This window comes from Idiotropiscis lumnitzeri, chromosome 2 (assembly GCF_059441095.1).
Source record: "Idiotropiscis lumnitzeri isolate Australia: NSW breed Sydney's pygmy pipehorse chromosome 2, RoL_Ilum_1.0, whole genome shotgun sequence".
In the NCBI taxonomy this organism is placed as follows: domain Eukaryota; kingdom Metazoa; phylum Chordata; class Actinopteri; order Syngnathiformes; family Syngnathidae; genus Idiotropiscis; species Idiotropiscis lumnitzeri.
In genome coordinates, this window is record NC_142392.1 from 27,698,079 (window position 1) to 27,725,066 (window position 26,988).

General features: G+C 41.6%; 2 protein-coding genes across 2 annotated transcripts in view; one reads left to right on the forward strand and one right to left on the reverse strand.

Moving 5' to 3' along the window:
* Nucleotides 1-12,152, reverse strand: part of LOC148342160 (uncharacterized) — a 393,910-nt gene extending 381,758 nt beyond the window's left edge. Inside the window, exon 1 of the mRNA XM_088288086.1 lies at nucleotides 11,979-12,152. Within this exon, the coding sequence (XP_088144212.1) occupies nucleotides 11,979-12,102 (124 nt within the window). The 5' untranslated portion in view covers nucleotides 12,103-12,152. The remainder of the gene's footprint in view (nucleotides 1-11,978) is intronic.
* Nucleotides 12,153-23,097: 10,945 nt separating this feature from the next.
* On the forward strand, nucleotides 23,098-26,234 carry LOC148342180 (uncharacterized). The gene is made up of 2 exons (XM_088287581.1): nucleotides 23,098-23,360; nucleotides 25,081-26,234. The coding sequence occupies exons 1-2, from the start codon at nucleotides 23,237-23,239 to the stop codon at nucleotides 26,055-26,057; spliced, it is 1,101 nt and encodes a 366-aa protein (XP_088143707.1). The 5' UTR covers nucleotides 23,098-23,236; the 3' UTR covers nucleotides 26,058-26,234.
* Nucleotides 26,235-26,988: the final 754 nt, after the last annotated feature.

Sequence of the window (26,988 nt, forward strand, 5' to 3'; positions counted from 1 at the left end):
TTAGTTTAGCAGATGAAGCAGAGGACTTGGTACTTTTTTTGCTAACCCTGCTGCTCACGTTTGACACACTATCTTCAGGAGAGATTTCATCATTAGCATAACCTTTATCGGTTTCTTTTATGATTTCTTGTATTTGTGTTGAACCTTGAGAAAGCCATAGATTGACCCTTGAAAAACACTCATTGTTTGGGATCATTTTGGCTTTAAACCATATTTCGTGCTTTTCACCCTCTTCAACAGACAACAAACCCATCATTGAATCATGTACATTTTTAGCATCAACACACAACCCTTTCAACTCATCAAGACCATTTATCACCTTGGTTTTATCACCACGAGACATGAATGCATTCAAATCGCTTCTAATTTTACTCACATTGTTAAGTTTACATTTCCTATTGTTTTGTAACCTTTCAAGTTTATCAACCAAACCCTTTTCTGTTAATTTAACAATACGTTTTTGAGTTCCCGAATCATTAAGTACTTCATTTTCATTATTTGTGTCCATGTCCGCTGCACAGGCTTCCATTGTACGTGCTGGCAGTAAACGCAACGCAAAGTTCAGCTCAGGTGATCACGCGAAGGTTGGTCAGTGAGTCACGTGATCCAGCGCAATTTGTAGAACCGCGACGTTCGAAGTAATTTTAACGCACGCAGCGTTACCAATGCATTGGATTTTTTAATTTTTTTAAGTGTGCACACAATTGGCCATCGACAGTGTAGCGCTACATATACCTCTCGTTGGGCGCCTTAATTGTAAATCCCCACGATGGCGTCGGTGCTCCAATCCACTTGGTGGTCAGCAGCACTCCTCTGGATTAGCCATGTTAGCAACCATCACGTCTGGTTGCGAAGTCGATCAACGCCGGCTGCTCCTCCACACACCGGCTTCCCTGATCGTCCCACGCCGTCTGCGTTACTCCAACTGATCCGTCGTTTTCTCCAACACAGTTTGTGTTTGGGCAGGTTTTTGACAGTGTACTAGCCAGTATACTAGTAGGCTAGTGAGGTATTGACTGCTTGTTCGCCTAGATTGGCTTGGCTTGACGCGCTGGCGGCTTTGTTACCTGTGATTGCTTTGCTATGTTATTCAACAAAGAGTCCATGAGTAGCTTGTTAAAAGGTAAGGTTTATTTATCAATCGTCAATCTTAAAATCAATCTAAAACACGATCCATAAAGTTGTACACGCTCCGCCCAAGCCGTCAAAAACCTGTATGCCCTTTAAGTCCGTACCTGAGCACACTTTCTTCCACTTCCGTTTTATATAATCAGTCAGAGCGCCACACAGTGCTCAACAAAGGTCATACACACATACATTTGACCCCTATTTGGCGTCTACACTCACTCAGTGGTGCGTAAGTGTGTTTCTGTATATTATTTGTCCAGCCGTGGTGTCATAAATGATGGTGTTTTGATGGGGATTCATTCAAGAAGGAGAAAGTAGGACTTCACTGAAGGCTCAGGTGTGACATACACTGAAGTAACTTAAAAATTAAAAGTAAAAAATTTTCCATTGTTGAAGAATGTGCAAGCAAGAACTCAATCTGATCGAAATGTTGTGCTTTGACAAATGTTGAAAATAATTATATTTTCCAGGAGGTATATATTTTTTGTTGCTTATTCATTCAATTCTATACTTATTTCAATATTTGAGTATTATTTTTCTTTCAACATGTAGTATATTTTGTCTTTGAAGTGTGGGTCCTTGCTGCCTTCCGGAGAGGCAGCCGAGCAAGGCTGGATTGGTTATGGAAAAGAACTGGTTCGAAAAAGATTTTATTCTCGTCACATGCTGATGTCAAAAGAAGTCTCCCCAAAAACGTGCAAGCCCCCTCTCAGACATTCCCTTCTTATAGGGAATGCCCAAAAAGGACATGAATATCTCATTTTCCCTTGTTGCATATGCATTCCCATCACGCTAGTCTTCGGGATTTCCCTCCAAAAGTCCTCCAGAGGGAGAACAGATGCGTCTCCCCGTTGATACGACCAGTCTACTCGTGACCACCTTAAATTACTTCCATACCCTGGAAGGTCACTGACCTGGCGACAGAATTGCCCCCACCATAAACAATGCTCAGGCCTATTTTCTCTCAGGGCAGTATCTGGTTACATCGGAACTTCAGAACCAAGACTGGTCACGACTGTGAGCTCCAGTCCCTTCATAGTTCCATAAAGAGAATTACTTCCCATATCTATATTAGGCCATTTAAAAATACACGACTTTTTAAAAATGTATTTCAATGTATATTTAAGCTTGCTTATATAATACTACAATATTTATTCAATTATTTTAATATGCGAAATTATATCAATATGAATGTAAACCTTTTTATTTCACACTTGAATATTTCTTAACAAATTTGTTCATTTGAATATATATGCAATTTAAATCATTCCATCCATCCAGCCATTTTCTGCCGCTCATCCGGGGTCGGGTAATTGAATTAATTTAATATATAAGTATTTTTTATATTTCAATATTTATTTCAAGATTAGGACTCTTCTCAATTAGTTCAATATTTATAAAATGTATCTATATTTCTTATTAATTGAATTAGGTCTGTATATGGTTGCCAATTTTAGAATGTCCCTATTTCATTAAATAAATAATCCAATGTATAAAAAATATAATATAGCATGAAAAAAAATGGTATATTTGACAAAATGAGTTTTTCCGAAGTGAGATTCTGCTTAGCAACAAACCCCAAACGCTTGATAGAGCTCAACCTAGAAAGTGTTTTTAGCAAGTCAGAAATTTATTCAGAAAGCATAATATTAAATGTGAGGGGATATTTGAAGAGTTCAAGTTTTGATCAATGGACCATTCATATACGAGCCAGCCAAACACAGCGAGAAAACCAGCGCTGACTCCAGTCGCCATCAAGTTGCCAACTCCTGACATACCAAAACCTTTGAGAGAAACTGAGACTATTTGCGTTTCTCTTTCTTGTTCTTTTTATAGTTCAACTTCTAGTTCTGTTTTTCACATTTTCACAGCGTAATGAAGGCCAGTTGAGCAAGTGGAACAAGTGATTTTATTGATGATTGTGGAAGGCACCGATTTCATAAGCACAGTTTCTTCTGACACCTTTTCCATTAAGTACGATTAAAAAGACAACTGAAAAGCATAACGTTAACAAATGTTACTCCAGGCAAAGGCAATTATTTTTATTTACATGTTTGATGTAAACACACAAAAAAACTCATCATCACTCAGACACATTGCTTCTTCTGGCACGGATCACATTGGCTTAATGTCAATAAAAAAAGCTTTTCAAAATTAAATTCATCATATTTTATCCAAAATCATATTTACATCTTACCACAAAGAGTCAGTTCCTTGAGTTTTTTGTTGTCTTTTTTTTAAGCTTCAAGGATCGCTGCAATTCTCACCAGCACAATTGTCTCTCAGCACCCTCTTTAGAAAATAATTTTTTAGCACAAACGCTGCAACTGAATGGCTGGTCTCCACTGTGTGTTCTTGTGTGGCGTCGTAAATGCGACTTTCGAGAGAACCTCTTGGCACAAACTGAGCAGGAAAAAGGTTTTTCTCCACTGTGTGTTCTTGTGTGGCGTCGTAAATGCGACTTTCGAGAGAACCTCTTGGCACAAACTGAGCAGGAAAAAGGTTTTTCTCCACTGTGTGTTCTTGTGTGGCGTCGTAAATGCGACTTTCGAGAGAACCTCTTGGCACAAACTGAGCAGGAAAAAGGTTTTTCTCCACTGTGTGTTCTTGTGTGTCCTTTTAAAGACCGCTTTGAAGTTAATGAGTCAGTGTGACATGCCCTTTCACCTTTGGCTTGCCCATCATCATCATCATCATTAGTATCATCATTGTCATAAGCGTCTGATAATGTGTCCTCATTATGTACTTGTGATGGCCCCCAGTGGTCTTCATCAACTTCTGTTGTCACGTGATGACTTGAGCTGCTGCTTGTAGGCTCCGCCCCTCTGTCGTCCTCACTCTCATCCTTGTTTTCATCTTCAGTCTTTATAGGGACAACGTTCACTGGTGACTTGTTGATCTCCTCCTCCTCCTCTTCCTCCTCCTTTTTGATGTGAGTCAAGTCTGGCTCCTCTTTCACAGAACGGAGATCATTTTGTCTGACGTCTGTAGGACACAAAAAGACAAATTTGGTTTGGTCAAATCAAAGGTCAGGCGGCGACTTTGTCTTATATTGTTTCTACCGTGCTACCTTGACTTGTGCCTACCGCATATGGAGCAATGCGTGCGACCCCGATTTGGACCGGACCATGGGGGTATTTCACAAAATTACGTCCGACGATGTAAACCTCCCTTTCTTAGCAGCACAACGGTGATAAATGAGCATTCAAAAAGGAAGCACGTTGCGGCTGATGCCCGATTTCATTCCGGACATAGTCACAGACGTTTCTGGAAGCGAGCTGAAGTTAGCACACACAGGCTTTTGTTTGCGTCTGATTGGACACCTGTTGTGGGACCCTAACTTATTGATGGGGACCACTGGGGGCCATCGCAACATTATGTCATTGATAGAATAGAAATCCTTCAAGCAAAATATGTTTACAAGTATTTCTTTTTGCATTAAGAGACAGAACTAAATATTCCTGGGCTTGTTGGTAGAAAAGGGGGTTGTGACGTTCTCCCTTTTTATGCCCATCGTAAGCCAAAGAGATATATATATACAGTGGAACCTCGGTTCTCGACCATAATCTGTTCCAGAACCCTGTTCGAGAACCGATTTGTTCGAACACCGAATCAAATGCAATAGTTGTTCGCACTACTTTTCTTTTTTCGCTAGTAGCAGCTTTGTTGCTTGCACTGACCTTCTGAGGAGGCATGATTAGGGGCTAAAACACTTCCCAGTACGGAGCACGTCCGCACGCGACAACAATTGGTCAATTGGCTGCTCAGCATCCCACCCTCGCGTGCGCACTCACGCGTTATACCGGCGTTCGAACTCCGATGTTTGTTCGAACTGCGAAGCAACAATTTCTCTATTTTTTTTGTTCGAACTCCAATTAGTTCGACCTCAGAGTCGTTCGAGAACCGAGGTTCCACTGTATATATATACACAGTGGAACCTCGGTTCTCGACCATAATCCGTTCCTGAACCCTGTTCGAAAAGCAAATTGTTCGAACACCGAAACATTCCTTTGCTGCTTGCACTGACTTTCTTTGGAGGCATGATTAGGGGCTAAAACACTTCGTACACCTATATAAAACGCGAGAGCAAAACGCAGCACGTCCGCACGCGACAACAGTTGGTCATAAAGAGAGCAAGAGTGATCTACACCCGTACGCCGCTCAGTCCCACCCTCGCGTACGCACTCACGCGTCATACGGGCGTTCGAACTCCGATGTTTGTTCGAACTCCGATTAGTTCGACCTCAGAGTCGTTCGAGAACCGAGGTTCCACTGTATATATATATTTTTTTTTAAGCATTTTTGAAGGTGTGCCGCTACTTCGCGGATTTTCAGTTTTCGCGGGTGGTCTCTGTCCCTATTCACCGCGATAACCGGGTTTTTACTGTCCTTCCAACTGACTCCTTCCGCAACTCGCACACTCCCCTTCTTCAAGTGCACACTCTCTCACGTCATCAATCGGGATTGCGCATCGACATCCCGCGACCGACAAAATAAGCACATTGTCCATTACATGCGCCACACCAATCAAAGGCAAACAGTATTAACAATACAGCAGAATGTCAAACGATGCACAATTATTAACCATATAACTGTGTATATCATAAAGCCATCACAATTAACATTAGTTCGGAAAATATCCCCTTCTTAATCACAACTCAAAGGGATGATTCAATAAACATGCGAACTTTCAGAACACCCATGAACACGTCAACTATAATTTAGCTATTCTTTTTTAACTAACTAATACAGTGATTCTCAAATAGTGGGGCGCGGTGCGATGCTAAGGGGGGCGCATGAATTGATGACAGTGCTCCACACAGCCAGCAGCTAATCATATCACAGCGGGGCGTGTCCTATTTTTCCACTTTTGTGCTGAACAGACTGCAGTTTTCACCCAGGAAATCCATTCAGCACGACATTAAAAAACGACAACGCCGTTCATTCTTCTCGTCTAACAAAAAGAAGCACACGAGTTATCGCTAAGCAGAGATCAAGTGCGGATTTGTTGAGATTGGCGTTTGAAAATGTGTGAAAGAACGACACCCAAGTACAAAGATAAGATAAGATAAGATAAGATGTCCTTTATTAGTCCCACAATGGGGAAATTTGAGGTGTTACAGCAGCAAAGATATAGATCACACAGAGTCGGCGGCGTAATGTAGCCGTTAATGTATAACATTAGCAGCAGACATTCATAAAAAGCATGCAAATATACACAGTATAAACTTATCTAGTGTAAGAAAACACTCCTAATGTCTGTCCATTATACAGAGGGGGAAAACACTGTAATGATAAAAACTACTGAATGATTGGAAATACTGCAATGATAAAAATATTGCAATGGTAAAAGTACTGTAATAGTAAAAGTACTGCAATGATAGAAAAATACTGTAATGATTAAAGTGATAAAAGTACTGTGATAGAAAAAGTACCGCAATGATAGGAATACTGCAATTATAAAAGTACTGCAATGATAAAAGTACTGTAATAGTGAACATCCTGCAATGGTAGAAATACTGCAGAGATAGAAGTACAGTAATAAGAATACTGTAAAGGTAAACAAAATACATCATTGGTCAATATTAAAGTACCCCTTGGGTGAAAGTGCAGTAGCGGTTTATATTGCATCCTAGGACTGCACAATTGCACTAATGCCCTCCCGTTTGTAGGCCTGACCCAATGTTCTTGTTAAAAAGTCTGACAGCAGTCGGCAGGAAGGAGCGGCGAAATCTCTCTTTGGTACAGCGAGGGTGTAAAAGTCTATCACTGAAGGAGCTGTGGAGTGTTCTCAGAGTGTCATTGAGTGGGTGGGCTGGGTTGTCCAGCATTGATGACAGTTTTGCCGTCATCCTCCTGCCCCCCACTGAGTCCACAGAGTCCAGGGAGCAGCCCAGGACAGAGCTGGCCCTCCTCACCAGTTTGTCCAGTCTCTTTTTGTCTCGGCCCGAGATGCCTCCTGCCCAGGAGACCACTCCATAGAAGATGACTGAGGAAACCACAGAGTCATAGAAGTTCCTGAGGAGTGTTCCCCGAACGCCAAAGGACCTCAGCCTCCTGAGTAGGAAGAGTCTGCTCTGACCCTTCCTCCAGCTTGTCTCCCAATAAGGCGGGCTGTATGGTGTTGAAAGCACTTGAGAAATCAAAGAACATGATCCTCACCATGCCCCCCGCCTTCTCCAGGTGGGAGAATGAAGTGTGGAGCAGGTAGATGATGGCATCATCCACACTGATGCCAGGCTGGTATGCGAACTGGAGTGGGTCCATTAAGGAGCTGACCAGGGGGCGCAGATGGACAAAGAGGAACTTTGTGGAATAAAAGAAGAGAACGAGCAACATCTTCAACTGCTGGGCGAAATTTGCAAGCAGCCTCGTGTTGTGCTGCACCAGTGATTCTCAAATAGTAGCGCGCGGTGCGATGCTGAGGGGGGCACGTGGGACCCTGGCGAACATGCTTTTTTGCATGGTTTTGGGACCGAAAAAGGCGATCTCAGACCACGCGAGTTTGAGCTCGTCAAAGCTGTTTGTGCCCCGAGTTCACGCAGTACTGATTAACAAAAAAAAAAAACGTCACCCCGTCGCTCGTTGACCCGGAAGTGATATCTTTCGCCACTCCTTAAATGCCCCGCGCCAAGCTATCTTGCGCCGCAGCAGAGCGAGCAAGGAGGCGCTAAGCGCGCTAATCGCTAAAATGAATTGCTTCGATGGACGCTCGACTTTTAAAAGAAGTCTGACTTGAACTGCGTTCGGGCGGAGAGCCAGCAGCTATGAACAGAAATGTTGTATTGCAACCATTACGTATCCAAACAAAATAAGACGATGGCTACGTGAGGAAATGGCTGACGTCATCAAAACGAAGCGGTTTGACGTCAGATTGTAAACATAAAAAAAAATGTATAGTCTACAAATTAAAACCGTTGCTTTATGTTATTTATATAGAATTTTTGTTTGAAATCCCCCTGGCTCTTTTTGTCTTTTCTATATTATGTACGTATTAATAACTGTTTGGTTTGTTCATGTTAATAAAGTAAAAAAAAAAACTAAACAAAAACGTATAGTAAATATTTATCATCCCATCAATATTCGCACCACAGAGTGCTGAGTTTCGAGATCCTCACAATAGTCGTTCTCAAAATGATATTTTTTTTAATTGATTTACCTTTAAGGGCTATTTTATTGACAATCCAACATTAATATACAAAGAACATGTAGATTAGTACGAAATGTAAAAGAATTGTGGTGGGGGGGCGCGAATATATTTTCTTCTTGGTAGGGGGGGCGTGACAGGAAATAATGGAGAACCACTGAACTAATATATATAATAATAACTAATATAATAATATATAATAAATATAACTAAAAATTTGTAATTTAATTTATATCAATTTACTGTATATCAAAAGTCCCCTCGTAACATGAAAATTCATCATATTCCTGTCATTTCCATCTGAAAATGTCGTTCCATTAATTGAATTACCGTCGCCAAACTGAAGTATGGAACATTATTATTTTTTTTTCGTTTTACATAACCTTTAACCTTTCATGTTCTGTTTCAACAAAATTGTATCTCTTATCAGTTTCCCTGTTTCATGAGTTGCTGCCGGGGGCACAAAGGAGGAGTTCAGAGAGGAATTTCACCCTCAGGGGCAATCCCAAACTTTTGTTTCCAGGACATTGTAACACTTTGGGCTGGTTTAATGTTCTTCTTATTGCAATTTTACTGCGTTCAGTCTTCCTCGAGACTGAATACGTTCTCGTGTTTGCCAAATAGTTAATCCTAGTTTCTCACTTTAGCTTTGCACAGTCAAGATATGAACTTTTTCAACTGCACAATCACTTCATTGAGGTCTAATTATCAATTGTTTACCATAGTCAGACTTTTGCCATCAAAGAGACCTGTTCCTTCACCGTACGTTAACGTTTTCATCACTCAGGGCTTTTCCGTGTTGACAAATCACATTCCACGGAACATAAATTCATCCTTTTATGATCTTGGATTTCTCTATTTAAATCACCCCTTCTTGCAATGAAGATTAATTTCACCCCAATGATTATGTAGCCAATTATCTTTCTCATTCTAATTTTGCTTTAGTTATTATCCAAATTTTTAAACTTATTTTTTATGCTGCATCTTTCAATGCACACTAGGACGAAAACGCGTTAGTTGAACTGATAAAACGGAATATTTATGCAATAACATTTGGGTTTTAGAAGGGGCATTTCTTTCTACAAAGGAGGGACTGGCACTGGTTTATAACTATCACCCCTTATCTCCTGCGTGGGGGCTGCCTGACTTCCTGGTCCCACAGTAGATGGAGGTGAGACCACAGCGCTCTGCTTGCATTCTTCCTGCTGGGCCCAATCTTCAACTCTTTCACCTCTGCATGATCATTGTTGACATGTCCTATTAAAAATCCTTACATGCAAAAAACAATTATGAGAACAAAATACTGCACCTATCTCCCCCCTTTGACACATGCCCCACATGTGTCAACACAAATAACAATAAAAACAAACGAAGCAGCAACCCCCCTAATTAGGCCGAACTTCCACGTACTTTCATCTCATCTCTTCACAAACCCCTGCGTACATCCTGTGCCAATACGGGGCGGACCACAGCCAGATTTTTGATTTTGTGTGGCCTTTACCAGAACACGAGTAATCACAGGGAACGTATCTGAACAGCGGAGTCGAACCGGCCCAGACTTAATTCCTTACTCTTGCCACGTACCAGCGAAACTGTCGGCTCAGCCCCAGGCCCTCCACACAACGGTACGCCTCGATCCTTACTGTGTTCCATGCCACAAAGTGCCCAATACGATACGTGGAAGCGCGCTTCTCTTCATTATTTCTATTTTCAGCTCATAATTTTCCTGCTAAAATTTACACCCTGGCCAGGGTCTGTGCTCAAACTGAGCTTATTCACGACCATGTTGCCTATCGCTATAGTTTTACACTTCTTATTTCTCATCTCTTTAACCACTAGACCTTTTCTTTATCTTCTGCACATTTCTTCCGCACTCGTCCCCATTTACTGAGTTCCTATCATCATTTTTTTACTTTGACATCTTGTAATGTCTTAATCATTATAGAGGCCTCTTGTTTAAACAATAATTGAAACTAACACAGGGACATTTTCCATGACCAATCAGCCAGCAGACCCACACGCACAAGCTCTCTTTAACGACCCCAAAAGCCCCGACCGCTTGGACACACGCGCACAACACCCTTTGTGAGTAAAAGCATCTCACCGAAAGTTCAGCCGGCCGGCTGTTGAGCGCCTGCGCCCCAGCACCCTGAGACCCTCAATGGAGCAAAATGCCAAAAATGTGGTATATTTTGTTGTTGATGCCGGCTCAGCTTCCCTTCCGGACAGGTTGCCGAGCATGGCAGAATTGGTGATGGAAAAAGATTCTCTGACACAGCCATTTTGTTGAGAAAGAGATTTTATTCTCGTCACATGCTGATGTCAAAAGAAGTCTCCCCAAAAAGAAAAAAGGGAAAGGTGTCCCCTCTCTCCGGCCTTCCCTTCTTATAGGGAATGGCCACACCGGACATGAATGTTGAAGGTTTGTATTACGATTGCTGGCATTATTTTAAACACTTACAGGACCGAAGGTCAATTATTTAATTTAGCAGGTTCATATTTACTGAACATGTTAAACATTGCTTGAACAAAAAGCATTTATCAAATGAAAGTAGAAGTACAGTGCATCGATAAGATTGACTGGGATTGTAGTCATGGTGTTTACCGATGCATTCATATGCAAAATTTATCTGACTTAGTTTAAATGTAAGACCTCAAAATTGCACACATAGTATTTTCATGACCCACACTCTCATTCAGAACAAACAGATTCAGTCTGCTCAGGTCAAACTGATGACAAACCAGATAGCACTTCATGGACAAATACGACTAAACACATTCTCCACATAGGCCATAGAAGATTCAAACATATCAAGTTGGGCGGAAGTCACAGGGACGCTATCAAGAACACCAAAAAACATAATTTGATCTGTGAAAACATACTCCACACAATCTGTACACCGACGAGATTACAGGGGAATGTGAGCAGGAGAGACGGAGAGACTGCCGCCTGCCTGAGAAGGTCAGCCTAGGACGTGGAACGTGGACGGGGGAGGGAGCAAGGACGACCGATTCAACCTACATGACCCTTGACATTGGATATAAAATGTCAGGCAGGGCTGAGATCAGCGCGACATTTTTCGATAGAATTCGTCTCAGTACAGTTTCTCGTCAGATAAAGAAAAAGCCGCCCAGATATCTGAGTTTGTACTCTTTCCTGAACTCCAGAAATCAAAGAAACTAAAATATCGGAACTCTAATGAGTTGTTGTTGAGTCTTTATTTGACCCTATTCTTCTTGAGTAGAAAAAACGAACACGCTATGGAGTAAGTTTAGCTATTAAGATTCATTTACTAAATGTTTCTCATTTTCTCGGTGGCTCAACTCCAACAGTGGATATAAAATTACATTACATCTGCCAGCGTAGTTTTGAAACATGATGACATGACAAACTAAATTTCTTTAACAACATATAAAAACCGGAATATGTAAAATGTTAAATAATCAGTTCAAATTTTAAACTGGGGAAAAAAAACACGGAGTTCACCCCCCACTAATGGTTTTTCTTTGGCATTTATTTTCTGCACTGATTTCATTTGGCATAAACAAATGTTCAGCAAACCGGCAAGTAAAGGGCGATATTTAAAAATAAAGCGGCAATAACCTTGGACGATTTCCCCAAACAACTTGATGTTGTGATGCATATTTTTAACGATAGAAAGTCGTTCTTTCCAAAGCAAATGAGAGTAAGACGTGTACAAACCTGCTTCGTGTGGCACAACACGAGACTGGTTGCAAACTCCGTCCAGCAGTTGATGATGTTGCTCGTTCTCTTCTTTTATTCCACAAAATTCCTCTTTGTACTTGGGTGTCGTTCTTTCACACATTTTGAAACGCCAATCTCAACAAATCCGCACTTGGTCTTTGCTTGGCGATAACTCGTGAGCTTCTCTTTGTTCGACGAGACGAATGAAAGATGGCGTCGTTTTTTTCCTTCGAGAAAATGGCAGTCTGTTCGTCACGAAGGCGGATAACAGGACACACCCCGCTGTGATATGATTGGCTGCTGGCTATGTGGCGCACTGCCACCAACTCACCGACAGATGTCACCATTTGCGATGCAAATCATCGTTATCTTCTTCTAAACATTGGAAAAACGTAAGATTTAAACCGTATGCATCTGACCAAACATTTTAGTTCCCAAATATGAACTTGAGAGATGTATTGAATTTTAGTTTTGTTGCTAGTTTTGTTTATACATCTGACACCATGTTGTTGGTTGGATAGTATTCCAAATGTATGTACCTATTATTAACAGTTGACATGATAAAGTGATACTTTATGTCAACATATTTGCTCCTTTGGCTTTTTACAGGGTTTTTCGACAGGTTGCAATGTGGTTGCGAATTTTAAGTTAAAATATGTCACTCTTTTATTACTTAATTGTTATTGTGTTTGAAAATGATTTTAGTATTTATTTAAGTACTTTAATATTTCACTATTCGTTTCAGTATTCGATAATGTGAGGACCGCTTCCCAGCCGGGGCTGGAAAGCGGTGTGGGTGGATTCTTAAATCGCGGACAAGGGAAAATGCGGTGGAAACAATATTTATTGTGACCGGCAATAAACAATGGACAGGCGATAGGCAAGATAAGTTGCTATCAATAATAATAGTGGGTCTATACTTACAGGCGTCGGGGGACGAGAACGAAAAACGCTGGGGGAACAATCTTCCCCCAGGAAAACCAAAACGAGTAACAAAAGGAGCTTGCAACGCAAGAAAACCGAAAACGAGAATGTCCTTCCTCAAAAGGGTAAGGTTAAGTCCAATCATCGAAAACATAAAGCGAGCCGAAACGTAGCTGTAGAAAACAAAGCAGAGCAACAAACAATCACGATTAGTGATGGGTCCAGTGACACCGAGACGTCGATGCGCGCGCCGAGCTTCCAGGGCAAACCCCGTGTCGGTGCGCGTACTGCTTTGAGAAAGTCACGTGACCACTACCGGAATCGTGTCGACACGGCGGTCGCGCGCTAAACTGTGTTTATAGGGACGCGCATCTGTCAACAGGATGGACGCTCAAAACAAGCATCGAGTTATTGGCGCATTACTTTGCGTTAAAGATCCGCAAGATGGAAGACGTCACTGTTGATGCGCACTCAGAGGTGCAGCGCTATATGTCAGCAGGACACGTTGCACGTACGGAAGACTCGCTCTTATACTGGAAGTCCATGGAGGCAACGTTCCCTCACCTATTTATAGTAGCCACACAGGCGTTGTGCACACCGGCCTCTTCAGTGCCTTGTGGGAGGATCTTCTCAAAGGCGGGGGAAATTGCCTAAAAAAAAAAAAGATATAAATAGACTGAATAACAAAACGCTGGAGAAACTAATTTTTTTGAATAACAATCTTTAATTACAATGAGTCCATTGTCATTCACAACACTTTTACTTGGGCATTCAGACAGATGTTCTCTTAATTTATCAACTGCGTCTCGAATATCAAAGATTTTTTTTATGAAATTGCGTGTATGTAAAAATAATGTGAAAGCAAATGCCTAATCAGAATCAGAAATCCCTTTGTCATTGTGCTCAAGTGTGCAACGAGATTCGAGAGCTCCCCTCTTCAGTGCAATACAACAATAATTCAGTTAAATATATAAATTAGATAAATATGAAAATAAATAGTGCGATGGAATGTAATACGAAATAGGATATATAAAAACACATCACGTCGCTAATCAATGGAATTGGATAAAATTAGTTTGACAGATCAGTGTCAGATGACCCTGTCAAATATTTCCTGCAAGTCCACCAGGTGTCAGTATTCAGCAACACAGTGTCAACACAGTGTCAATACATTGTGTCACTGTGTCGAAACGATACAGGATGCCTCATCTACCCATCACTACCGAAAAGCATCAACGCGCAAAGATGAAGTTATCGGGACACAAAGGCTTAACGAATTATGTCGTAGTCCTTTAGAGTAGCACTGGACATCCTATGAGAAAATTACAGTCAGTTCCACACTAAATTAGAAGAATTTAGCGGTGGACTGCTTTTGTTCCGGTGTGGACGGGTCAGTGGATGTGGTCGAGGTCCTTCGGAAGCTGCGCGCTTGCTTATGACGTCATGATTTAAACACGTATTTTTTCAAATATATTTCTTTGCCTCTGTGTTTGTTTTTACACTAGGCTGTTCTATTTTAATATATATTTTATATAATATTTTAATTCGGTTGATAGAAAAAAATAACAAAATAACTAAATTAACGCCACATTGGCGAGTCAGCTCTTACGTCACTTCCGCCTTTGTCCGGAGAAGCCGCTGCTGCTCCAGCAGTGGGACGTTTACGTTTCTCCGACCAAACTTGCAACAATGCTGTGGTTCACTCGGGCTGCATGAATATAATGTCTGCATATACTAACAGTGGTTCTCAATTATTTCACGCCCGCCCCTACCAAGAAGAAAAAGATTCGCGCCCCCCAACCACCATTCTATTTTTGTCTGAGTGTACTGATGTTAGATTGTCAATAAAATATCCCTTAACTAAGCTAAATTGAGAAGAAATATAATTTTGAGAACAGTTATAGTGAGGATCTCGAAACTCAGTACTCTGTTGTGCAAATATTGATGAGATGACAAATATTTGGCATGTTATTGTTGGAGTTGAGTCACCGTGGAAATGAGAAGTATTTAGTAAATCAACCTTTAAAAGCCAAACTTCCTCCAATGCGTGTTCGTTTTTTGTGCTCAAGAAGAAAAGGGTCAAATAAAGACTCAACAACTGATTAGAGTTCCGATATTTAGTTTCTTCAATTTCTGGAGTTCAGGAAATAGTACAAAGACAGATATCTGGGCGGCTTTTTCTTAATCTCACGAGAAAACTGCACTCGGGCGAGCACAGTCGAAAAATGCGCGCCATCTTTCAGCCCAGCTTCAGTTTTTATAGGAGTTTTTTATGTCAAGGGTAATGTAGGTTGAATCGGTTGAATCGGTCGTCCTCGCTCCCTCCCACGGCACGGCTCCACGTCCAAGGGAAGGTCCTGCCCAGGTTAGTCATCGTCTGGGTAGTTGATGATGGTCGATTCCTGTCTGGTCCCGTAGACTGGCCTTCTCCGGCGGGCAGTCTCTCCGTCTCTCTCCTCGCAGGCATTCCTCTGTAATCTTGTCGGTGTGCGCGTGTGTATGTCCAAGTGTCTGTGCGTGTATGAGCATGTGTATGTGCAGGTGTAAGTATATGTCTGTGTGTGTTGTTGGAGTTTTTAACTTTAAATGTACCAAAAGTTTACCAAAATAGTTTGAATTAATTATCTGACTCCATTAATGGTTAACCAAACACGACCTTCATTCATCCAACAATTATGCGCGCTCGTTTTGAGAGAAAAATGACCAGGATTCCGGCAACTTCACACGGGAGTGGATTTATTCTTAACAGGAGATCTAATACAAAGTCTGAGAGGCCCGGTTACAGCAACCAACAGGAAAAAACAACGCCCCCCCTAAGTTGCCCAGGATCATTTATACATTTCAGCAAACAAAGCCAAGACTTCCTACTCTTCCCCTATTGGCTATGTGTCATCTGCAGTTAACTTTAGCTTTCTCTTGGTGGACGTCTTCTGCCCGCAAGGTGACGTGTCGGCTCTTCCCACGGTGCGCGCCATGGCAGTTGTTTGTGCGCTCCACTGCCGATGAACCACTGGATCTGTTATTCTGCTCTCACGGTCGACCGTGTGACCATCTCACACAACAACAGCCGGGTGGCCTTGATCGAAGTCCGGGACCCTTCGCGTCTGCACACTCAGTTCTCCGACGTGTGGCTCATCCTGCACAAAACATCTGCCACCCATGCATTTCACACAGCCTGGCCTGACCTTTTCTCATGCATTGATTTAAAGCCCAATCAGTATATATCTTTATTGCATTAAACTGAATACATGTCACTTGTAGTCAAGCTTATAAAATCCTTTAATTCCTCTCATGGCCTCAGCGAACTGAGGCCATCACCCCGCCAAAATAATAATAGAAAAATAATAACAGTAAAAAATGTAGAATGATATCTAAAATTGTATTCCCTCTCATGGCCTCAGACAACTGAGGCCATTACCACTTACTCCGCTGAACCCCATGGACCTGCTGGCTGCCAGAGGAACCGGCTGTGGGTCCGACACGGGGATCATCATGTATTGGCCCCCTGGTGGCAAGGGGCCAAAGGTGCGCTCGAGGGTTTTTACTGTAAGAGATCTGATACAAGGTATACAACAACATCCGCAAAGCACCATAATTAGCTGTAAATACTGCCACTGAGATTAATATAGAGCTAATCAGACCTGTCCATTTAGCAAAGACATTCAACCATCCTGACCTCATTTCCGAATCTCCACCTGAATGTTCTTTCATCCTCTTGTTCAAAGTTTGCAAACCTTCCAATGCCTTGGTGAGACGCCCATCCGGTGCCGTGTTGTTTGGGATGAAACTACAACATTGATCCCGAAATATCCCGCACACTCCTTGTTTTTCAGCCAATAACCTATCTAAAGCAATCCTATTTTGAAACATTATTAATAAAGTTTTTGACAATTGTTTATGTACCGCCTCTAATTGATCCCAATTTAACTGGTCCAAATCTACAGGTGTCACACTCACCGGCATAATTAAAGTCACCAGGGCACACCTGCCAGAGGCATTGGTCGGCAGCCTGTCGTATAGAAATTTTCCACCATAACACAACCAGACGTCTGCACGGGAAAGCGGGGGTCATGCTGGAAGAGACACATTCGTTTCACACCAATCCCACGGTATTTGTCCAATTGTGTGTCCTGCTCCATTCAACTTCAAACACGTAAAATTTTGCTTGGCCACCTTATTATCAATCACTTAAATTCTCTAAATCAATTGTGTGATTGAATAATTTCGCATATATACCAACCTCGGGGTCTTGGTCACAAATTTTATAAAACAATATCACCTGTGCGTCTGTCAACCTATCCGAGCTGTCCTCCCGTTCCTCGTACATGACCGTCTGGTTGCAGTGGTACTGTAACATCACAATTTTTGTCTCCCCTCCGTCTGTCTAAAAAACAGTCTCATAGATTAGAAGCAAACATACTAAAAGCGTAGAAAGCAAGCCTCTCATTCAGAAACAATAAAAAAAGGACAGCCGTGTCCATTTTTATGTTTGATTTGTATGTGTTTCAATTGGTCAGTATCTCCCCCTCTCTTGACCTGCCCGTCCGGGCGGTCAACCTTCAGGCTCACCATATCGGGGAAAGAACTCCGGTGCGGGTTGAAGTTGTGTGTAATAGAACCACTTACAACCTTTTGTATCTAATTGCACCGTATTTTCATTTGATAAATGCTTTCTGTTTCATTAATGTTTAACATATTTAGTAAATATGAACCTGCTAAATTAAATATTTGACCTTCTGTCCCGTAAGTGTTTACAATAATGCCAGCAATCGTTATACAATCCTTCAAAAAATGCATGCTAAATAATCGCAATAATACCATAATTAATTGTATTCAATCACCTTTTTCAATTTGTTTGTGAAGCTTGTATCAGTCACTTGAATAATATATTTTAATTAACGTAAACTCACCAAATATTATATCTATTTCAATTCCCAGACTGTTGCAATAGCTTTCTTCGAATATAATCTAGACCGTGTCATCCTCACAGGCATTAGCCCAGAAACAATTCTCCAACGTATAAATTTAGTTTTGCTGATAATCACCACAATCCAGCAGTGTTGGTTCGCAATAATGTCCTAATGATATCCAGCTAATATGGCACAATATTAGAATTTGACTTCGCAACATGGGTAAATCATTCCTGAATTAAATAAAATTTAGTTCACTGAGTTCAAATATCTAACTGTGTTTAGAGATTACAAATTAAGCCTCGATCTAACGCTCCAATTTGGACTGTTTTTTGACAAATTTTTAAAGCAACCCAAATGAAATAGTAACCATTTATGTTTAAAATATCCCAAAACTATAATAACGCAGATACCAAATTAAACCTTTTTTTTTTTCTTTTTTAACGAGAAGAATAGGTGTTCTCCAAGACATAGACAGCTCCAAAGACTGCTGCAGTCTTCACCTCCTATTGTCTCCCGAATGCTTCAATCCACCTACAGGCCGTGCCCACACTGATTCTGTCAACTGGGGAGGGTGTAGAGACAGTAAAAACAATACACACACACCGAATTACCTCTTCCGAGTGACCCGTCTTGTGAAATTCTGGATGTTGCCAAAACCGAAGAATTTGTAGTGGGTGTTAAAATATGATATTCTGATAGTGACGCGGAGTATTCAACAACTCTGGGGCCTAGATCTTTTGTATGATGATGTGCATCGATATTCAATGTGATTTGTGGTTCGGTGAAAGTAAACAATTCATACCATTTCCGCTGCTCAGGGACAAGGCAGGCGTACGAGGCAACGCCGGTAGACATAACAAATATATAATCCTAATGGAAGATCTACTCCTGACTAAATTTAGATGAATGCATTTTGATAAACCAAACCATGTGTGACCACATGTACAATGTAATGTCAATTGGTGAATTGAATGGGTGGAGGTTGCTACACCACTCAGACCAGAGCAGGAACAGGGTATACCCACCGCGGGAGGATGGGAACCAGGTTTCAGAGCTGCCCTCAAATGTTTCAGTTCAGTTTGGCCACTGGGAAGGAAGAGAGCACGACATATGCTCCCTCCGACGGATGTGCACAGTCAAGTTCAGTCCCATCCCCACTCGAATTCCAGTGTTCGTTCAGTCAATGGCAGTGACTCAGGCAATCTCGAGAGTCCACAAGGCTCACTGGAAGATGCGGAAGGAGCTGACAGCTCGCCCCAATATCCAGCACCATCGAAAACTTGTCCATACACCGTCCCCGGAATGCAGGGATCTGCCAGTCCTCGAACGCTGAAGCTCCGCGGCCCCCTGTCATGGAATGGGGTACCAGCGGGTTGGTGTCAAGAGTGCGTTGGGAGTGGGTAACGGTGGCGCCTCCTGTGCTGTTGGAGCTCTTTGTGACAGGCATGGCACCGGACCAGAGGATGGAAGATTCCAGAAAGTGGCTCGGTATGGACAGCTCATCACCCAGTGACCCCGCAGAAAGAGCACACCCCACTCACAACCCCTGTCTATAACCACCCCTACCTCTGTTACCGCAATCGTTGACCAACCTGGTACGGACAGCCAGCCTGCTGTGGCGCCACGTCACCCGAACCTTGCCTAGGAGCAGCAGAAGTGGAAGGAACAGGTGCAATGGGACCTGTTTGCGTCAACGGCTGCATTAGCTGCTCCCCTCCCTTTTTTTTTATTTTATTTTTTTTCTCTCTTGGCCTCCTTAACCTGCAAGTACAACAATGTTTAGTCACGCTCCTTAATCCAATCCCATATTTTCCTTTTCTGATGTCGTGCAAAATTATGTACAAAATGTGTTCTACTTGGACCGATTAGCATTTTTCATTGATGGACTATTTCGCCTGATGTCTGCCACCGGAAGAAGCACGCCCTTGTGGACGGCCAACTGGAACAGCTGTGTAATGTCGACATTATTGGATGGGTCACTGCCGGAAGTCTCACTCCATTCACGTCTCGCCCTGGCCACATAGACCAGGCCTGTCTCCTCCGCTCCCCACCTGAAAGACACAGCAACATCGACCCCAACGGGCCAGAAATATCTGATGCACGGCACGGCCAATCTCACCTGAGGTGTCCCCATTCAGCCGATGACCGTCATGCTGGTCTGTAGGTCTGGCCTCGGCCTCAAGTAAGGACAGTTCCTGACAAGTAAATTTTGTCCCGCATGTAACTCTGTAATCCTGTTTTGAAACAATTCTGATACTGCTTATGATCAATTACAGCATCAATAAGAGTGACTAGTAGCGAGACTGATACCCAATCGCCAGGCTACAATGGGTTAAGTTGTCTGTTATATCCAATCAGACAAGCGTGAGCCCTTGAGTAGACACTGCTTATAATCAATTACAGTATCAAATAATATAATAGTCACAACTCATGATCAATTGCTATGACTTATTATTAACTTCAGGATCGCGGATCGTCGGCGACTTACATGGACAGCAAACACTTCACTGCGTTAAACAAGCGGCACATTTTATTTAACCCACAGTATAAAGTGTACAAGCAAGCAAGCAACAATTGTATCTCAGCTCATAGATTACATGCAATACATAAATCTCATTACTGTGTGCTGGAAGGACGGAGAGCCCCGGCGTCCTCAGTAATGCGAGCAAAAAATACGATGCTGGGCGTCCGCGCGTAGAACCCTCAGCCGACTCCACTTACGTTTTGCCTCCGTCACATTCTTATAGCCAATATCGCACACCATCCCCTCCCGCTCAAGTGCGCTTTGATGGTTTGCATGGCCCTTTGCACAACCTTGGCCTTTGCCAATCCTTACTCCCTTTTCGATACTCCCTTTTTTCGTTATCGGCTGTACCTTTTCGCATGAGTCAGACATTCCTGGTGCTTAGGCCCTGTGCGAATTCCCTCCAATTATTCCCATTCTCATAACACATAGACACAGCCTGTGCAAATTCCCTCCAATTATTCCCATTCTCATAACACAGACACAGACATCTACTAACGCATGTATATAGGTATAAAATGGTTATTATGCAGCATTTATGTGGTAAAACAACATTAATAAACCATATTTCACTTCAGTGATGCACAGGAATGACATTACAGCTCGCTCCACAGTCTATTTGAAATTTAACTTGTGTAGTGTCAATTAGCATACCAGCAAAGAGTTGTTTTTCTGGAGTATGTCTGTCTCCAATTTGGTTCACGTTCTCTTTTGTCTCAACGATGTGGGTTATCATCATAATATCTTCATATTCTTTTTTATCTTGCTCTTGAATTGCATTCACAGCTCTATCATTTTTACCATGTGCATTTTTTGTCTTACACATAGCAGCAAAATGATTATCCTTCCCACATTTTTTACACTTTTTTTCCAAAAGCAGGGCACTTCTTTTTATTCCACTCATGCTTCTTGCCACAAAACTTACAGCAAACATCACCTCTGCTTGCTTTTTCTTGTTTGAGTAGATGCACTTCCTCCTCTGACTGCCCTTGCAGTGTTTTACCATTTTCTCGTGACAACTCTGTTGCTCGACAAATCTTCATGCGTTTTTCTAATGTCAGATTGTCTTCTCTCAGCAGTCTTTCCCTCAGCGCATTGTCCTTTGTGCCACACACTATTCTATCTTTTATCAATGAGTCTCTCAGCTGCTCAAAATTGCAGGTGCTGGCCAAAACTCTCAATTCAGTAACGTACTTGTCCACATTTTCGCCCGGTGTCTGATCTCTCATGAAGAATCTGTATCTCTCCACAGTCTCGTTTAACTTAGGGTTACAATGTTCGTCGAATTTTCTCATCATCTCCCTCACGGTAGTTCTTGCCGACACATCATCCATCAACAACGTGTTCAACAGTTCTCTACCTTCTTCGCCTATGAGGTAATGAAACAGCTTGCATTTCGTGGATTCCTCCGAGTCCAGCATTGTCAGGTCCACATACAATGTGAATTCCTCTTTCCACGCTTTCCACGTCTTCGTCAAATTGTTTGAATCCAAAGCCAGAATCGGCGGCGGTCGCAGTCCTTCCATCGCAGCGACTGTCCGTAGTTAGCTTCCGTGCTAACAAGCTAGCGATCCTTTCAACACTCTCTTCCCGTCGCCAGTTATGACTCACGCGCTGCCACCATGTTTCACTCTGTTCTGTTTCTCATACAGAGTGGACGATTAAAGCATTGACTTGCTTACTTCACTTTTATTAACTTCTTAACTTTTGCAGTACAGTACGTTACTTCAGTCTGTTGACATAGGGAAAACGTCACTTCCTCCTTCTCTCGTCCGTCACTGTAATCGGCCCCTAAGCAACATAACATAACTAACAATAATATTGTTACAGTAACCATTAAAAAAACGTATAGTCACCATAAAATTATTTTTTAAAAAAAACGTATCGTAAACATACTAAAGCTGTTGCTTTATGTTATTTACAAAGAATTTTTGTTTAAAATCCCCCTGGCTCTTCTTTTTGTCTTTTCTATATTATGTACGTATTAATAACTGTGTTTGGTTTGCTGATGTTAATAAAGTTTTTTATTTAAACCGTATGAAGTAATATTTATCATCTCATCAATATTTGCAGAACAGAGTACTGAGTTTCGAGATCCTCACAATAATAGTTCTCAAAATCATATTTCTTAGGAATTTAGCTTCGTTAAGGGATATTTTATTGACAAGCTAACATCACTATACAAAGACAAAAAAAAATTGGTGGTGGGGGGGAGCGAATCTTTTTCCTCTTGGTAGGGGTGGGCGTGAAATAATTGAGAAGCACTGCTAGTATATGCAGAAATTATATTCATACAATCTTGCAGCCCGAGTGAACCACAGCATTGTTGCAAGTTCGGTCGGAGAAATGGAAACGTCCCACTGGTGTAGCAGCAGCGGCTTCTCGGGGCATAGGCAGAAGTGACGTAAGAGCTGACTGGCCAATGTGGCTTTAATTTAGTTATTTTGCAAAAAAAAAATATCGACCCAATTAAAATATTATATAAAATATATATTAAAATAGAACAGCCAGGGGTAAAACAAACACAGAGTCAAAGAAATATATTTGAAAAATACATGCTTAAAGCATGACGTCATTACCTAGCGCGCAGCTTCCGAAGGACCTCGACCAGATCCACCGACTCCTCCACACCGGAACAAAAACAGCCACCGCTAAATTCTTCTGATTTCGTGTGGAACTGACTGTAATTTTCTCATAGGATGTCCAGTGCTACTCTAAAGGACTACGACGTAATTCATTAAGTCTTTGTGTCCCGATAACCTCATCTTAGCGCGTTGATGCTTTTCGGCGTAGTTAGCTTAGCTTGTTAGCTAGCTAGCCGCTAACGAAAAGAGGCACATGACTCATCGCCAAGCAGAGATCAAGTGTGGAGTTTTTGGAATTATCATTTGAAAATGTGTGCAAAAACGACACCCAAGTACGAAGAGGAACTTTGTGGAATAAAAGAAGAGAACGAGCATCATCTTCAACTGCTGGGCGAAGTTAGGAAGCAGCTTCGTGTTGTGCCACTCGAAGCAGGTTTGTCCACGTCTTACTCTCATTTGCTTTGTAAAGAACGACTTTCTATCGTTAGAAATATGCATCACAACATTAAGTTGTTTGGGGAAATCGTTCACGGTTATTGCCATTTTATTTTTAAATGTTGCCTTTTACTTGTCGGTTTGCTGAACATTTGTTTATGCCAAATGAAATCAGTGCAGAAAATAAATGTCAAAGAATAACCAATAGTGGGGGTAAACTCCATGTTTTTCCCAGTATAAAATTTTAGCTCGTTTAACATTTTACATTTTCTGGGTTTTATATCTTGTTCAAGCAATTCCTTACGGAAGGAATTCTGCCTGACTCTAAAAAATGTGCACACTGCGGCAAAAACATCAATGGCGGTTGATCAATTTTAGTGGATAAAACACAATTTTTTTTTTTTTTAAATCAAGTACGTATTGGTTTTATTTATTTATTTATTTATTAACTTTGTACTGGCTTCGTCGGGTGAGAGTCAATGAACCTCGGGTGGCCCTGCACTGTTTTGTGCACATGTGCGTAGTTTCACCCCATCCAAACATTTAAAATACATTTAATGCATCCATCCAGAGTTGCACGGATCTCATCAGTGAACAAGCTCATGCTGCAAGAAATGCATCTGCATCTTTGGCTTACTATGGGCTTAAAAAGGGAGTACGCCACAACCCCCTTTTCTACCAACAAGGCCAGGAACATTTAGTTCCTGGTCATAAAGTTCCTGTGGCTCAGGTGGTTTGCATCTCCCCCGCAACTCATAGTTCTTGATAATTTATGCAAATGACAATGATGACGGAACAATGGGAGGTGTTGTTACTTTGTTATTCATTACTGACACCCTATGGCTGTTAAGCATCATTGCAGTTACAAAATAATTCAGGGAACTCTTATAATATTATGGTGTATCTTAGTCTAATTTGAATATGTATTGGATAAATTTAATATAAACAGTCATTATTCAAATATGTCAACATGAAAGTCAGAGTGAAAGTGTTGTTGCTTAATGCTTAATGAAGGGATTTTGTCTCTTCAAACATAATTTTGTTTTAAATTTGATTTAGAAACAGAATATTTATTTAAAAAAAGGAAAAACGGGAATGTCGAAATGTAGGAGCAGGATAAATGTCATTTTGGGTAAGAAACACAAAAACAAACGTAAATCATGCAATAAATAGCCACTCTGATTCCAGGGCCCCTTTAATTCTTTTAGGGATCCAGATTATAATGAAAGCAAAAAGTACCCACGATGAAACTATCTCTCAATGCAAAATGAAATAATTGTAAACATATTTCACTTGAAGGATTCCTATTTTATCGATGTCATTATGTTGCGATGGCCCCCAGTGGTCTGCATCAATATGTTAGGGTCCCACAACAGGTGTTCCATCAGACGCACAGAATAGCCTGTGTGTGCTAACTTCAGCTCGCTTCCAGAAACGTCTGTGACCATGTCAGGAATGAAATCGGGCATCAGCCGCAACGTGCTTCCTTTTTAAATGCTCGTTTATCACTGCTGTGCGGCTAACGGGAGGCTTACATCGTAGGACGTAATTTTGTGAAATGTCCCCGATGGTCCGGTCCAAGTTGGGGTCGCACGCATTGCTCCGTGTGCGGCAGGCACAAGTCAAGGTAGCACGGTAAAAACAATATAAGTCGAAGTCGCCCCCTGAGATTTGACTTGACCAAACCAAATGTGTGTTTGTCTTTTTGTGTCATGCAGACGTCTTTGAAAACAATCTCCGTTTTGTGAAAGAGGAGCCAGATTGGACTCACATCAAAAAGGAGGAGGAGGAGGAGGAGATCAACAAGTCACCACTGAACGTTGTCCATATAAAGACTGACGATGAAAACAAGGATGAGAGTGAGGACAACAGAGGGGCGGAGCCTACAAGCAGCAGTTCAAGTCGTCACGTGGCAACAGGTGATGAAGACCCCTGGGGGCCATCAAAAGCACATCATGAGGACACATTATCAGACGCTCATGACGACGATGATGATAATGGGCAAGCTAAAAGTAAAAGGGCATGTCACACTGACTCATTCACTTCAAAGCTGTCTTTAAAAGGGCACAGAAAAACACACAGTGGTGAAAAACCTTTTTCTTGTTCAGTTTGTGGGAAATGCTCCTCTCGAAAGTTTGATTTAACAATCCACACAAGAATGCACAGTGGAGAAAAACCTTTTTCCTGCTCGGTTTGTGGCAAGAGTTTCTCTCAAAAGTCGCATTTAACAAACCACACAAGAACACACACTGGAGAAAAACCTTTTTCCTGCTCGGTTTGTGGCAAGAGTTTCTCTCAAAAGTCGCATTTAACAAACCACACAAGAACACACACTGGAGAAAAACCTTTTTCCTGCTCAGTTTGTGGCAAAAGCTTTTCTCTAAAGTTCCGATTAACAGAGCATGCAAGAACACACACTGAAGAACCTCTTTCTTGCTCATTTTGTGGTAAAATCTTCTCCCATAAGTCACATTTAACAAGACACACAAGAACTCACAGTGGAGAAAAACCTTTTTCCTGCTCAGTTTGTGGAAAATGCTTCTCTGTCAAGTCAACGTTAACAAGCCACACAAAAACACACAGTGGAGATAAGCCATTCAGTTGCAGCGTTTGTGCTAAAAAATTTGCCACTAAACGAAATGCTGAGAGACACAATTGTGATGGAGAGAATATAGGGCTGGGCAATATGACCTAAAATCAATATCGCAATAAAATGTGTAATTTTACCTCGATAACGATGAATCACAATAAATTTCCGCCCGTGGACCAAAATCAAAATAAATGCAGGAAATACATAATAACTGTTTTCTTTATTGACCAAGTGGTACACATTACTTTCAATGGAAAATAAAAGTACAAAAATCATGTGTAGAAGCCTTCCAAATATCTTACTTTGCATGACTTGAACAATGTCACAAAGAACAGGAGAAAAAGGTGACTTCTCGCAAAATCTTCTCTGCAAATAGATTGTGTTAAGATGCTGTAATGCCATGTGCAAAGGCGCTAGTCGCCTGTAAACAAAATGCTAAATAAAATGAAAAAAAATGTCAATGGAATGCCAATGCCAAATAAACAAGTGTACTTCATCAGGAAAATGCGCCGTCTCGAGTACTCCGTGCGCGGTCGCCTCTTGTCGTCTATGTCATGCATAGTCGGGCTCAAACAGGGGTCCATGTCGCGTCTCGACCACAAGTCGGATGTGGATGCAAAACGCTTGACATGTCTCTGCTCCCGTCCCGATGTTGTCCATATCGGGAAGTACGGTTTGCAACAAATATTTTCGTACCTCTTGTCGACTACTTTTATGAGGCGTTTAAATCTTGTGCGCACTGTCGCTCGAGGAGCTACATCTTTAGCAATGTGCTAGGCCAGTGTTTTTCAACCTTTTTTGAGCCAAGGCACATTTTTTTCATTGAAAAAATCCCGCGGCACACTACCAGCTGAAAATGTGAAAAAAAGTGTTTTTTTAACATTGAAAAATGACCTATTAAAAGTCTTGAATATGAATCAAATAAACAAAGAATAAAGTATCGTAAAATCTTTCACATTTATACTCCGTGTGAAACCTGTGCCTGTTTGGATGAACACAGAGCTGATATATTGGCAGGAATCAAAGTATTAATTCC

Excerpts from the sequence above, each read along its gene's own strand:
- LOC148342180 (XM_088287581.1), top strand. The coding sequence starts at position 23,237 with ATGTGTGCAAAAACGACACCCAAGTACGAAGAGGAACTTTGTGGAATA. Across the intron at positions 23,361-25,080 it reads TGTTGTGCCACTCGAAGCAG|ACGTCTTTGAAAACAATCTC; the intron begins GTTTGTCCACGT and ends TGTGTCATGCAG.